The following is a 15,027-nucleotide window of genomic DNA, read 5'->3' on the forward strand; positions in this document are numbered from 1 at the left end:
CTCTGTTTCCTTCTGTTTCCGCGCTCCCTGATTCTGGCATTTCACCGTTTTTTAAAATCCTGGAAATCCGTAACTCCGATTGGGCTGAAATTTTAACACGATTTTTATCCGGATATTAGCTTTCTTGCGGCCTAAGAAGGGCGCCAACCGCCTTACACGGTGTCCACAAGGGTCTAGGCCGCGCCCCTCGGGCACCGTCTCGCATTGATTCCAATTCCCAAAAATCACATTTATTCCAAAAAAAAAATCTCCGTAAGTTTTTATCGCGTTTGGACTTCGTTTGGTATGGATATTTTATGAAACAAAAAACATGCAACAAACAGGAACTGGCATCGGACACTGGATTAATATGTTAGTCCCAAAAATAATATAGGAAGTTGCCAAAAGTATATGAAAGTTATAGAATATTGGCATGAAACAATCAAAAATTATAGATACGACGGAGACGTATCAAAGGACGCCTCAGGCACTGAGCCTCCACGAGCCCGGCACGCGCATGTCCGGCGGCGCCGGGTAGTTTGCCTCGTGGAGGAGGTACGCCTCCCACTCGTGGAGGTGCCGGCGGCCAAAGCCGTTGGCCGCAGCTCCATCGCCGGGGTACCATTCGCCATCGTGGCTGCAGGCGTGGAGGGAGGAGGGAGAGAGATGGGCGTCGACGGCGAGGGAGGCAAAGACTTCGGCGAGGGATTGTGCAGCCACCGGCGAGGGAGGGGCGGCTTTTATAGAGGCGGATGGGCGGCGAGCGGGCGGCATGCGTGTGTACGTGTGACGGGATGGGGCGGGGGGTGCGGCGGCGAGCCTTCACTACGCCGCTGAGGAATCAATGAAAAGCTGACCGGTCGGCAGCCGTGGCATTGAATCCCACGGGAAAACGAGGCGATGAAGACGACGAGCTTGCCGGCCATAAAAAAGGGTGTTGGCGGGCCTGTTGTTGTGGGGGTGGGGGTCCGAGAGAGGTCATCGCCCATCGGCACTCGGAAAATAAGACCTGGAACAGACCATCGCCGGCTGGGGCTGACGTTGTTCCAGTCCGTCGTAGCCAACGACCCGAACCAGCCACCGAAGCTCCTCAGCCACCTGGGATGCCGACAGGTATATGGTTAACCGAAGCAAGTCATGGCCCATTCGTCTCCGGGTGCGATATGTTTAAGTGTCATGCAATTAAACCATCCCAAAGTCAGCGGCAAACCTACTGGATCCATGTGCTACTTGCCCCGGATCACATGCCTGATGTCTGCTCTCTCCTACTCTCTCCCTCTCTCGGCAGCAAGGTCAGCATAGCACATCTCACATTTCAAGAAGTATCTCACACTAGATTCCGAACTCACATTGCGTCTAATCTCATCTAGGAAGAGACGACCAAAACTAGCCAGGCAAAGCGAGGATGAGCTCGAGCCAGAGGACGCTCCGGGACGTGATGATGCAGGAGGACAGGCCGACCACCATGGCCAGCCGCCTCCTCGCCCCGGACGCCTCCCTCTCCAACCCCTCCTTCCGCAACTACTACGGCGTCGCCTCCGCGGGCTCGGTGCCGTTCCACTGGGAGTCGGCGCCGGGGACGCCCAAGAACGACGGCTTCTCGTCCAGGGCGCTCCCGCCCATCACGCCGCCACCTTCCTACTACAGCAAGACGAAGATCACCAAGTCAGAGTCCTCCAAGAAGCTGCTCTCATCCTCCAGGCCGGCCAGCTTCGTCCCGACGATGTTCCGCAGGAGCCACACGATGCCGGCTCCCTCGCCGTCCAAGGAGTGCAGCCGGAGGAAGAGGCTGGTGGCCAGCCCGCCGCGGTCGTCCTTCTCGTCGACGTCAAGGGGAGATGACGAAGAAGCGGACGGCGGGGCGGCGTCACCGACATCTACCCTGTGCTTCCGCGCCCGGCGCTCCGGCGGGGGAACCGGCAGGCTGCATGGGATGATTGCCTCCGTGGTGGGAAGGTAAAGTTTGGCTGAATCTTGACTACGGTGGTTTCCATTTTTCGACCGTCTATCGCCTCGTTGGGTAGTTTTACAGTACTGTGTGGCTTCATCTTTGTTTACTACGCCGGAAGCAGACGGCAGGAGGTTAATTTGTAACTTTACGCGGTTACAAGCTTATGACATGGATATTAAGTTTTGGACACGGTAGAACAATAATGTGCTTAATACGCATGATCAGTTTCTGCCATTTCGTGTATATAATTTGCGTGCTGATGTTAATATCTGGGTTACTGACTCTCTGTGTCTGTCTGTTACCGTGTTTGGAGAAAAAAGGGTATGTATATTACTGCCTTTTTATCAAGTATTTTTACCATGGACACTAAATTATAGACATGGTTGTATGGATTGTGCCTTCTTTGAGGTTGTATCATCTTCTTTACCAAATACATGTAGGATGTGGCTCTCATGCATGGTTTAAAGCAATAGGTTGTTCTAAATAATAATGTTTTTAATACAGTACGCTTGATCAGTTTGTGCCATTTCCATCTCAAAAAGAGTGAATTCCATTTTTTTTACCCTCTATTTCTGACATTTTGGGCATAAATTATCTCATTTAACATCTACTCTTTTAGATTACCCTATCTAGCAAATGTTTTGCCAGTTTTTACCTCATTTAGCGTAAGTTTTGCTAGTTTCTACTTTCTACCCCATTTAGCCGTCTATCATGTGTAGCTTGATTCATCCCAATTATTCTCCGGGTGTTTTTTCCTCCCATCCTAACTGGTCGAATGGCCTAGTTTTTTTTTTGCATGGTAATACATGTCTCATTCATATCATAAAGATCAAATAACAAGTCACGTAAGGACCAACTTGACAAAACTGAAAAGATAGAAGAACATCTCTGAGCTTGACACCAATGCCCGTCATCTGCCTGCGGCACCACCACAGCAGCCACCCAAGAAAACAATGGTGGATCACCTCCTCACACGAGCTCGACGCGGCTCCATCGCTGATATACAGCTTTGCGGACCTCCAAGGTGGTTCTCCAAAAGTGAAGCCTTTGTCGTTGAACGAATTAGACCGGGACAACACCCCGGACACGTCATCAAACTCCAGATCTGGCACCCCATCACGACTAAGACGCTAAAGAAGGAGACCATACCTGTCATCCGCGAACCACGAACGCAGCACACGTTCCGTCTTCCAGATGTCTTCGATGCAGACCACAATCTACATCCGCTTCTAGATTACCTCCCAAGCTCCGCGCCGACGCTGGAGCAAACGCCGTCACAACGGTGGAGTCCGAGGACACAGGTCCACCACGAGGATGTTGCCGCCGCCACGACATCCTTACTTGAACAGACTGGTTTCCAAATTCATCCCCAACCATAGGACCGATGGCCTTGTCAAGGAAGGATCCAAAGAATCTTTATTTAGCACCGTCATCATATGATCCACGTGCGTAGATCCGGTGACCCACCTCACCACCGACGACCGAGGTCGCCGGCGGAGGGGAGCCATCGGAGGATGGCGCGGGAACATTGGCCTCTGCTGACGGCGGCTAGGATTATCTAGTTAGGCAGTTGATTACATCCTATTTTTATTGTCGAATGGCTTAGTTTTTTTTTGCATGGTAATACGTGTCTCATTCATATCATAAAGAACAAAGTACAAGCCACGTAAAGACTGACATGACAAAACTGAAAAGATAGCAGAACATCTCTGAGCTTGACACCAACGCCCGTCACCTGCCTCCGGCACCACCACAGTAGCCACCGAAGAAAAGAATGACGAATCACCTTCTCATCCGAGCTCGACGCGGCTCCATCGCTGATATGCAGCTTTGCGGACCTCCAAGGTGGCTCACCAAAAGTGAAGCTCTTACCGTTGAACGAGTCAGACCAGGGCAACACCCCGGACACGCCATCGAACTCCAGATCTAGCACCCCACCACGACTAAAACGCCGAAGGAGGAAACCATATCTGCCATCCACGAACCACGAGCCCAGCACATGCGCCGTCTTCCAGATGTCGTCGATGCAGACCACAATCTGCATCCGCTCCTGGACTACCTCCCAAGCTCCGCGCAGACGCTGGAGCAAACGCCGTCGCAACGGCGGAGCCCGAGGACACAGGTCCACCACGAGGATGCCGCCGCCGCCACGCCATCCTTGCTTGAACAGACTGGTTTCTAAATCCATCCCCAACCATAGGACCGATGGCCTCGTGAGGAAAGGATCCGAAGAATTTTTATTCAGCGTTGTCATCGTCACCGCCGAAGCAAAGACGATGAACAACCTAAAAACCTAGACTACGGAAGAGTAAAAACGATCCACACGCGTGGATCCGGCGACCCCCCTCACCACCGACGACCGAGGTCGCCGGCGGAGGGGAGCCGCCGGAGAGCGGCGTTGGAAGACCGGCCTCCCCTGGCGACGGCTAGGGTTCCAGCCGCCAGGGACGAGAGGAAAACAGGGACGAGATCGTCGAATGGCTTAGTTGGACATCATTTCTCTCACGGTCATCATGTGTACATATGCCTCCGGAAAAAAAATGTGTACATACGCCCTCCTTCACCTTGATGGGTTTCTTCTTCACGTCGCACAACTCCTTGTTTATTGCTTCCACCACATTTTTCTTCACCACATTTGCTCCGTGGTGCCGGATTGTACTAGACAAGGCTCCATTGGCGCTTTGTCCGGCAAAAGAACTACTAAAAGAGCTATCAACAACCTAAAATACTTTAAAATTGGTAAAAAATGATAAAACTTTTTGCTAAATGGGGCAATCCGGATGAAAAGTTGTTAGATGGGGTAATTAGCGTAAAATATATCAAGGTACAGGGATATAAACTGAAATTCACTTTCTCAAAAAATATAAAACTGCGCCATATGGTGTATATAAGTTGTTTCCTGATGTTAATATTTGTTATTAACTTTCTATGCATGTCTGTCACCGTGCCTAGAGTAAAGGGTTTGTATATTCAGACAAGTATGATCACACGTTTTTTGTATCAAATAACATGGATATTAAATTATGGACACAGCAGGTTGATCTGAACAATAATGTGTTTAATACGCATGATCAGTTTATGACATCTCGTGTAGTATATAATTTGCTTGTTGATGTGAATATATGTGTGTGTTTTATGGGAGTGACCGGGTGAATATCAGCTATTGAATGAATATGCTTGTCGGTCACCGTGCATGGTGTAAAGGATTTTTATGTTCAAACAAGTCTGATCGAACCATTATTATTATTTTATACTTTTTCCGTCAACTAATATAAGAGCGTTTAGATCACTACAATTTACAGAGGAAGTAGAAGGCTATAGGGAATTGATTGTCCCACCTGGAATTTGATGTCTCTCATATATCTGACATGAATAGTTTCTTCGAGGGATAAAAAAATACTTGGAGCTAGAAGATTATGTTTTGTCATGTCAGGGGGGATGGGGTAGAGAAGGGGGAGTTCATTGATCTGAATATATTCTTCAAATAATTTAACCAGTTACTAGACGATGACAACTGAAAGTTTGCATGAGAACATTTGCACATGAGAAGAGGCATTGCCGCCAAGAGTAGGCAGTGACCTTTTCGCTTGGTGCCCTGAACCGATGAGTCCGAAGTGCGAGATCGGGGACGAAATTTCTGAGAGTGGAGGAGGTACGATTGTATTCATCTCAGAATATCATCACATTTCTAGCATCTCATATTTTTCAGAGGATGGTAAGGAGAACCGATGTGCAAATGGAATCATCGAAATTGGTGATTCCTTCGAGTTTTTATATCTGAACCCGGGAGAACGCCAATGTGTTGCCAAACACGTACCATCGGGCTCAGTGAATGATTTTTTTTCCGGAGTCTTCGAAGTAGTGCACACATGGTGGACAACGGTCACCGTTGTCCATAATGTTCATGTAGGCAGCAGGTTTGTAAAGCGTGGGAGCTCATAAGCAGTTTTTTGGCCACAAAAGCAAAGAGCAAGAGTTTGTAGCAAGCGGTAATTTCACACACCACGGAACACAACCGTTGTTGTCAATATGTTTATAAACAAGGTTTCTTAATGCTTGGTAGCTAGCAATAGGTAATTTTTCTCATAGTTCGAGAAACCACTATTATCAACAAAGGATACAATTTTAATTATCTCCCCTGTCGCTTGGGAAGGGCAACCCGGGGAATTCTAGAGCGTCGTCGCTAGGTCCTAGACACGACAGTCCCTCTCGGCGGCATACTCCTCTCCCATGGTGACCAATTCCTCGAGGCGAGCAAGATGGCGGGTCCATCTTGTTGGTGGTTGGTTGTGGTCCAGTGATAGTTGGTGGCTGCAATACGGCGGTGGAGGTGCTTGATGGAAGGAGGCTTGTGCCCTTGGCTTGTGGCAGTGGTGCTCGAGGATGAGTGGCCTCTGGATGTGCCCTGGAGCGGGCTCACGTACGTGGCCTATGTGTCAGGACCAGGATGAGATTCAGTCATCAAGTGGGTTCAGTTATCGAACGGTGGCGAGCAGTTGAAGATATGAAGATCTAATGGCTCGCATTCGCTCATCGTTACTGTACCGTTTCAATAGTCGTCTGTTTACTATTCCGTTTCAGAGAGTGGCTATATATAAGCCAGCGTTGTGCGCTTGTAAACCATTCCTTCCAGTCAAGCCAATTCCAAACAATGTATACATTAAACCTTCCTCTGTGAGGAATATACTTGCTCATATTCGAGGTTATACATTCAGATCGAAACCCTAGCTCGTTTTCATCCTCAAAATTCTCCGGATCTGATTACTAGGTTGTGCAATTGGTATCCAGAGCCAATCGTGTCCTCGGCATTGAGATCGAGAGGAGCAGGCGAATTTTTTTCCTCCCTTACCCACCCTGTTTCGGCGGCGGCGGCGGCGGTAATTGGCGGCGCAGGCGGCGGAGAAATTCGACGGCAGCTCGGACGGCAGTACTGGTTGCTGAATCATCTTGTCTCAGCGGTAAAATCCCAGGTACGTGCACGAGTGGTGCTGTTCGGCGGCGACTCTGTTGGGGTGGCGGTAGGTTCATTCCCGTGGATCTGGTTGCCGCGATTGCGGTGGTAAAATCCCTCTCCACGTGAGCTGGACATGGGGCGTTCGAAGGCAAGCATCGATGAGTCAGAATTGGCTGAACTCCTGCAATTGAAGGAAGATGTGCTCGCAAATCGTGAAGACACCTCAGATCTAAGGGGCGAAGTGGAACTGTTACGGAAAGAGGTGCAAATCACAAACTCCAAGCAAGATGACATGACTACAGTGCTTTCAACAGTGCAGAAAGTTGTGTTTTCATTAAGTGAGCAGTTATCCACCATCACTAATCTGTTGAAGACACTGAACACGGCAGGAGCTTCTAGTTCTAACCTAACATCTGGTAGAGTTCATGAACAACATGCCCCTAGAGTGGAACAAACAAATGCAGTGCAGCAGAACCAAGACCAGCAGAAGGAAATGCCAGAGCAAACAACAACAAGGCCCTTAACAGATGATCTCAGAAAAAGGTTACTGTTGGAACAAGAACTAACTATGCAGTATACTTTGTTGAATGCAAAACAGACTGCCCTCTATTTAGGTGGGACAGAGATCAGTTCCTCCAGGATTTAACAGAGGTAATCCCCAGGACATCCAGTCCGAACCTGCTAGCCCTACTGCTCATATAAAAACTGCTAGAACTTCAGCATTTCCCTTGTCAAATCAACCTGAAGCCAATGTGATTTGGGGCGAATACTCCAAGAATTATGAGAAGGAAATGAGAACCCAATTTCTCAAGAACATCACCAAGGGGCCTAGGATGTATTTCCCTAGGTTTGATGGGAAAATCCTGGTGGATGGATTAGGCAGTGTGAGAAGTATTTCCAAATGTCAGGGGCTCCTAATGATTATAAAGTTTCATTGGCCCAACTCTATTTTGTAGATAGAGCTGATGTTTGGTTGAGAAGATCTGGGCTGCTCAAAAGACATCCTACCTGGCCGCAATTTTGTGAAGAAGTTTTGAAGAGATTTTCACCCACTAGCTCTTATGATTTAACTGACAGATTCAATGCTTTCAAACAGGGCAACCTGTCCATTGTTGAATATACTGATCAGTTTGAATCATTGATGGCTGAAATGCAAGAGGAAAGCACATCTCTGTCAGAACAGTGGCTCATTAAGTGTTATGTGAATGGAATGAGATCTCATATCAAATTCCAACTAAGGCCTCTCAGACCTCCTACTCTAACTGAAGCCTACTAGTTAGCAGTTGACATGGAGCAATCTTTACCCCCTAAGAAGGTTTCATTTCATACCAACAGTGGCTATCAGAAAAACAACTACAATGCTTTCAAAACTGTTACTGCAGAAACAAAGCTACCTGATCAAAAGTTACCAGCCACTACACAAAGACCAAGAGAACCAGGAAAATGTTGGAGATGTGGTGATGTTTGGTTTCATGGTCATAACTGCAAACAAGCCCATGTTATAAATATGCTCACTGGAGAAGAACCACCTGAACAAGCAGATTGTACTAACACTGGTTCAAAAGAAGAAACTGAGGAAACACCTGATAAACAAGAGAAATGTATGAGGATTTCTGCACAAGCAATGGACCCAGATAGTGTAAACACCATATCCATCTTGATCCAAGTGGGGGGAAAACAAGCTGTTGCTTTGGTAGATTCTGGTAGTAATTCTACCTTCATGAACTTACAATTTGCACTCAAAACTTCCTGCACTATCCTCAGAGACAAAAGCAGATCTATGTCTGTAGCTGGTGGAGCCAAGTTATGGTCCGGTGCTTATATCCCTGATACCTGTTTCACTGCAAATAAGCACAAGTTTCTGCAAACATTCAGAATATTGGAACTCCCAGGTCATGATGTAGTACTGGGATGTGACTGGCTGGCCAAACACAATCCTACTTCTTTTGATCATATCCAAAGATCAACTACTGTGTGCAACGATGGGAAACACCCTGTTACTTTACAAGCTTGTGACACTATTGCTAATGCTGTAGAAGTGGATGGATATGAAATGAGTAAAATTTTACAAAAAGGACCTACAAGTTTTTCTCTCTACTTGATAAACACAAGTTGGCAAAGACCTGGGAAGGCCAACACTATAGCAACTACTACAACAAGTGCCAGGTTAGCTGAAACAACAGAGATCAGTACTATCTCGGACCTGCCAGCAGCAAATCCTGTATCAACAACTACAGAGCTGAGTACTATGGACAAACCTGCAAATCCCAGTCCTGTTGGGGAACGTAGCAATAATTCAAAATTTTCCTATGTATCACCAAGATCAATCTAGGAGATTCTAGCAACGAGAGAGAGAGAGAGAGAGAGAGAGAGAGAGAGAGAGAGAGAGAGTGCATCTTCATACCCTTGAAGATCGCTAAGCGGAAGCGTTACAAGAACGCGGTTGATGGAGTCGTACTCGCGGCGATCCAAATCGCGGAAGATCCGATCTAGCGCCGAACGGACGGTGTCGGTGTCAAAACCGGCGGATCTCGGGTACGGGGTCCCGAACTGTGCGTCTAGGCGGATGGTAACAGGAGACAAGGGACACAATGTTTTACCCAGGTTCGGGCCCTCTTGATGGAGGTAAAACCCTACGTCCTGCTTGATTAATATTGATGATGTGTGTTACAAGAGTGGATCTACCACGAGATCAAGGAGGCTAAACCCTAGAAGCTAGCCTATGGTATGATTGTTCTTCGTCCTATGGACTAAAGCCATCCGGTTTATATAGACACCGGAGAGGGCTAGGGTTACACAGAGTCGGTTACAATGGTAGGAGATCTACATATCCGTATCGCCAAGCTTGCCTTCCACGCCAAGGAAAGTCCCATCCGGACACGGGACGAAGTCTTCAATCTTATATCTTCATAGTCTTGGAGTCCGGCCGATGATGATAGTTCGGCTATCCGGACACCCCCTAGTCCAGGACTCCCTCAGTAGCCCCCGAACCAGGCTTCAATGACGACGAGTCCGGCGCGCATGTTGTCTTCGGCGTTGCAAGGCGGGTTCTCCTTCAAACTTCATGTTCCTATCGAATGATGCCCGGCTTTCTTATAAATGTTGCGCTCCTTGGCTTCTACCCCCAATAATGGCCTTCTTCCACGTGTCGTATGAATGCGAAAAGCTAGGGTATTTTTACATCGCGGGCTTTGTAGCTCTTTGCAAGCTGTTCCTGGGCATCGAGCCCCATTTTGCGCTGTGGAAGAGATTGTTTTGCCTCGTACCCCGTTCTCACGAGGGGTCGATATATCAAGTGGGCGGAGCCAAAATATGGCGCATCGCCGGGACCGGATATCCATCCGGCACCCCGAAGAAGGCGTCCGAAGATTGCCCTTCGGAATGGTTCTATATGGAGGACGCCCCTCTGCCGGATCCAGTTCGGATCGGCCTTCCGGAGTTTAGCAATGCTCCCTTGAAGAAACACCTGAGTTGGCGCCCATGGAGCCCTCAACGGGAGGATGAAGGGAGCGTCCATTATCTGATGGGCCGGATTAGGTTACTGGCCCACTCCGGATTGACCATGATTGGAATCATGGCCACGTGCATTATGCAAGGGGTGCAGCCGCTCCAATATAGGGGCCACCCCATGTGGGATTTCAATGGGGAGAATGACGCCACCCGTCATGGCCGCAAGGGGCCAGGATCGGCCGCGGATCTGGTGAAGATCCTGTCCGGCTTGTACAAGGGGGAGAAGGAGGACTTTCTCCAGACGAGCCCAAATGGGTTCTCCATGAATAACACTCGGAGCTGGGTAAGAGAACGTTTATTCATCCGACCCGTGCTTTTTGAAGTTAAATGCCTTACTTTATGATTTTGTCGCAGGAACTGTGTCGGGATGTGGAGGGCATACACGGTCCGGCTCCACAACCCGAGGATCCGGGAAGATCCCTTGATCCGGCCTCCGAAGAGGATCCGGACATAAAGGTGGAGCTAATTGACGGGGTGTTCCACAACTCAGCATGGACAATGCTTTAGTCGCCATTACGACTGACTACCCTGGATTATGTCCGGCTTCTCAGGTAATTATGACCGGAGTTCTGACACCATTACTTCGTCCTTGCGTATTTCAGATCACCGTATACCAACGGTGTCTTGCAGGAGGTGCCTTCAAGGCGAGAAGCCGAACCTACGGTGGCTGACCAGCAAGGGTCAGTTCGGCCCAGCAGGCGGAAAAGGAGTGCGATGCGAATCGAAACGTCGCCGCAACGGTGCGGTGCACCGCTGTTTTTAAGGGAAGGATCCCTAGGAGGTATATTAATGCTCATAACTTTTCCAGGAGAAAGAGCGCTCGCCGGACAGTGTCCGGAGAGGTTGCCAATCAAGCCTCCGCCAGCCATGCTCCAACGCGTGGTCCAGAAGGGGAGGCGAACACAGGGCATGAGCCGGATGCTCCTCCAACGGAGGATGCCGATAGGCTGTCCGCCACCCGTTCTGAGGTGGAGAGCGCCATCAATCACAGGCGACGCCGGATAGTTCTTCATGACGCGTGCTTCTCCCCAGAGGCGTTCAATGCCTTTGATGCGGGAGACGCGCACCTCCGTGTCGCTCAAGATGGTTTAACCAGAGCCACGGAGCAGTATGTGAAGGACATATGGGTAAGTAATTTTAATAGATATATATGCCAGTAGCCCCCGAGACTTAAAATAGTTAAAATAACTGATTTAAGGATCATTTATTATGCAGGATCTTACGGAGAAGAATACCCACCTGTCTCAGGAACTTCAAGAGTGCAAGGCCCAACTTGAGGCCGCACTGGCTGCCACAGGGGGAGCCACAGAGACCCCCGCTGGTAATACGTACTTCAAAAAGATAAGTAGTTAACAAAGTGCGGCGTGTGCGTAAATCTGACAATAATATTGCAGAGGGCGCCGGACTAGATCCGGACAAGCAACAGCTACTGCGCCAGTTGAAGGCCGGCGAGAGGGTGCTTATGAAGGTGCAGCAGGAGAGGAACAAACTCCAAGATGCCCACACCCAGCTTGGAGAAGAGCTAAAAGGTGTTCGGGCCCAGCTGTCTAGCTCCTTGAAGGAGAATCAGCGGCTTCGTCGCGGCATCTATAGTAAGTGCTTGAGCAAACTCTTTTGAAAAGAAGAGTTTGGCGAGGAAGTCGGTTGACAGAAATATGTCTGTAGGTGTGCTCACAGGTCACCCTATGGAGGAAATGCCCGGTTCAACGGGTGACCAACTTCCCGAGCTGGTGCAACTGCTTGAACGTGTTCGGCAGGCGATGAGTGGCGTCGTTCAGGCCTTATGGCCTTCCGTCTCCCTACTTGAGGGCCTTGGAGGGCTTGCTGAGAAGCTTCAGGGAGTACGGCGACATCTCCGTCTGTGGAAGATATCGGCCTGCCGTCAAGGTGCCAGGGAGGCCTGGGCCATGGTGAAGACGCGGTACCCGAAGGCTGACCCAAACCACATGGCCGAGGTCGGACCTGCGAGGCCTGATGGGAAGGAGATCCATGTGAGCTTGGTGTACGGCCAAGTAGAGCTGGCCGCGAAATATTCCCAACGGGACTATAAATTAGACGGCCTGTTAGATGGGATTGAAGAGGAGTACAATCAGTCAGTTTGACGATGTAATTTTAAAATGACATGTAAAATGCCTTCTAGCCGGATTGTAGATCGTTTGCCTTTGCGAACCTTTTCGCTTCAACCTCGGGACCCAACAGTCCGGAGTGTGTCCGAATACCCTGACGGTTATAAAAGAACCAGGGCATGCATGGAGACAAGGCGTAGGGGTCATAATTGCTTTATCAGACAAGTGCCCAACTAGCTATGTTATATTACATGGTTAGTAAGAAACATCTTCCAGGGAGAATAGTTCCGTTAAGGGTTCCTTTCCCTGGGAGGCATGCCCTAAAGTGCATGTCCGGACTGCGAAAATAGCAGAAAAAGCATCTGGGGGCAGATAAATAAGTAAGTAATAAATCATCTTTCAGGTCACCGACCGAATATTCCCTTAAGAATGCTAGCCTTCGGCTTCACCCAGTCTGAGGTACACATCCGGCTAACCCGGCAGTAACAATCGCAGAGGTGCTCCCTTTACCTCCTAGCCGAACAATCGGGAACGTAGGGGTAAGCACAGGAGCCAGGCAACCCGGCTTGGCCAAAACTTAAGTCATATCGATGCATATAATGGTGATCAAAAGGTACATGCGGAAGTGTGACGCATGTGGTGGGCATGAAGCCCATATAAATAAGCTTCTGTTAAAGAAGCCCCCAGGTATAATGAGTGCTAGGAGCACATCAAGTGTGTGCGAACAATGCGCAAATCAGCCTATCAAAGGTATTGAAAAAAAGTGGGAAGAAGGAGGAGGACAAGAGACAGTGAAAATATAAAAAGGTGGATGGAGGAGTGAGACGAACTCTGGGTCCGGCGTTAGGCGTAGAATCTTCGGAGACGGGCTGCGTTCCATGGGTTCGGCTCGAGTCGGTTGTCAGATGCGTTACGTAGACGGTATGCTCCGCCGGTCAAGACTTGGTCGATGATGAAGGGACCTTCCCACTTGGGCTTAAGTTTGTCCTTTTTCTTGTCCGGCAGGCGTAGAACAAGTTCGCCAACATTGTAAGTTTTGGCCCGTACTTCTCTGCTTTGATATCTTCGAGCCTGCTGCTGATAGAATGCGGAACGAGCTTTTGCCACGTCCCGCTCCTCCTCTAAGGCGTCCAAACTATCCTGCCGATCCAACTCGGCTTCTCTCTCTTCGTACAGGTGCACGCGAGGTGAGTCATGAATTATGTCGCAGGGCAGAACTGCCTCTACGCCGTATACCATAAAAATGGTGTGAATCCGGTAGTGTGGTTTGGCGTGGTCCGCAGCCCCCAGAGTACGGAGTCGAGCTCCTCTACCCAGTGCGTGTTAGATTCCTTGAGGGACCGCACTAGTCTGGGTTTAATGCCGCTCATGATTAGACCATTTGCTCGCTCGACTTGACCGTTAGTTTGGGGGTGATAGACTGAAGCATAGTCGAGCTTGATGCCCATGTTTTTGCACCAGAGTTTAACCTCGTCGGCCATGAAATTCGTGCCGTTATTAGTGATGATGCTGTGGGGGACGCCGAAACAGTGTACTACCCCGGATATGAAGTCTATCACAGGTCCGGATTCTGCCGTTTTAACCGGCTTGGCCTCTATCCATTTGGTGAATTTGTCCACCATGACCAATAAGTATTTGTGCTTGTGGGTTCCCCCTTTAAGGGGTCCAACCATGTCAAGCCCCCAGACCGCGAACGGCCAGGTGATGGGTATAGTTTTGAGGGTGGTGGGTGGCATGTGGCTGTGATTAGCAAAGAGCTGGCAATCGACGCATCTTTGGACTAAGTCCTGAGCATCTGCCCGGGCTGTTGGCCAATAAAATCATGTATGCAAGGCCTTGCCTACAAGGGCCCGGGCTGCAGCGTGGTGCCCGCCGAGTCCGGCATGAATTTCAGCCAGGAGATTTCGCCCTTCCTCTTCGGAGATACACCTTTGAAGGACTCCGGTTGTGCTTTTCTTATAAAGTTCTCCCTCATGGACCTTGTAGGCTTTAGATCGCCGAACTATGCAGCGGGCCTCATTTTGGTCTTCGGGAAGTTCCTTCCTGATTAAGTAGGCTAGGAATGGTTCTATCCATGGGGCAATTACTGCCATTATTTCGTGGGCTGAAGGTGTTATTTCATTGGCTGAGCCGCCGATTGTGTCAGAGTGGTCTGAGTTAGGTGATGCAGCTGGTTCCGGATTGTTATTTCCGGACTCCTCTTCCCATAATATGGATGGCTTAAAGAGCCGTTCCAGGAAGATGTTTGGAGGGACGGCGTCGCGTTTTGCGCTGATGCGTGCCAACACGTCTGTTGCCTGGTTGTTATCCCGGGCTACATGGTGGAATTCGAGTCCTTCGAACCGAGCTGATATTTTTAGGACGGCGTTGCGGTAGGCTGCCATTTTCGGATCTTTGGCATCAAAGTCTCCATTTACTTGGGATATTGCGAGGTTTGAATCCCTGCGCACCTCTAGGCGTTGAATGCCCATGGAGATTGCCATCCGGAGGCCATGTAGAAGGGCCTCGTATTCGGCTGCGTTGTTGGAGTCCATGTACATTATTTGAAGTACGTATTGGACTGTGTC

General features: G+C 49.3%; 1 protein-coding gene across 1 annotated transcript; it reads left to right on the forward strand.

Moving 5' to 3' along the window:
• Positions 1 to 1,323: 1,323 nt before the first annotated feature.
• Positions 1,324 to 2,287, forward strand: LOC119281717. Its single transcript, XM_037562177.1, has one exon. It carries the CDS (start codon positions 1,385 to 1,387, stop codon positions 1,937 to 1,939), a length of 555 nt encoding a protein of 184 aa, XP_037418074.1. The 5' UTR covers positions 1,324 to 1,384; the 3' UTR covers positions 1,940 to 2,287.
• Positions 2,288 to 15,027: the final 12,740 nt, after the last annotated feature.

Source organism: Triticum dicoccoides, chromosome 3B, assembly GCF_002162155.2.
Source record: "Triticum dicoccoides isolate Atlit2015 ecotype Zavitan chromosome 3B, WEW_v2.0, whole genome shotgun sequence".
Classification (NCBI taxonomy): domain Eukaryota; kingdom Viridiplantae; phylum Streptophyta; class Magnoliopsida; order Poales; family Poaceae; genus Triticum; species Triticum dicoccoides.

Bases quoted from the DNA above. Each gene is read 5' to 3' on its own strand.
- LOC119281717 (XM_037562177.1), top strand. From the start codon at position 1,385: ATGAGCTCGAGCCAGAGGACGCTCCGGGACGTGATGATGCAGGAGGAC.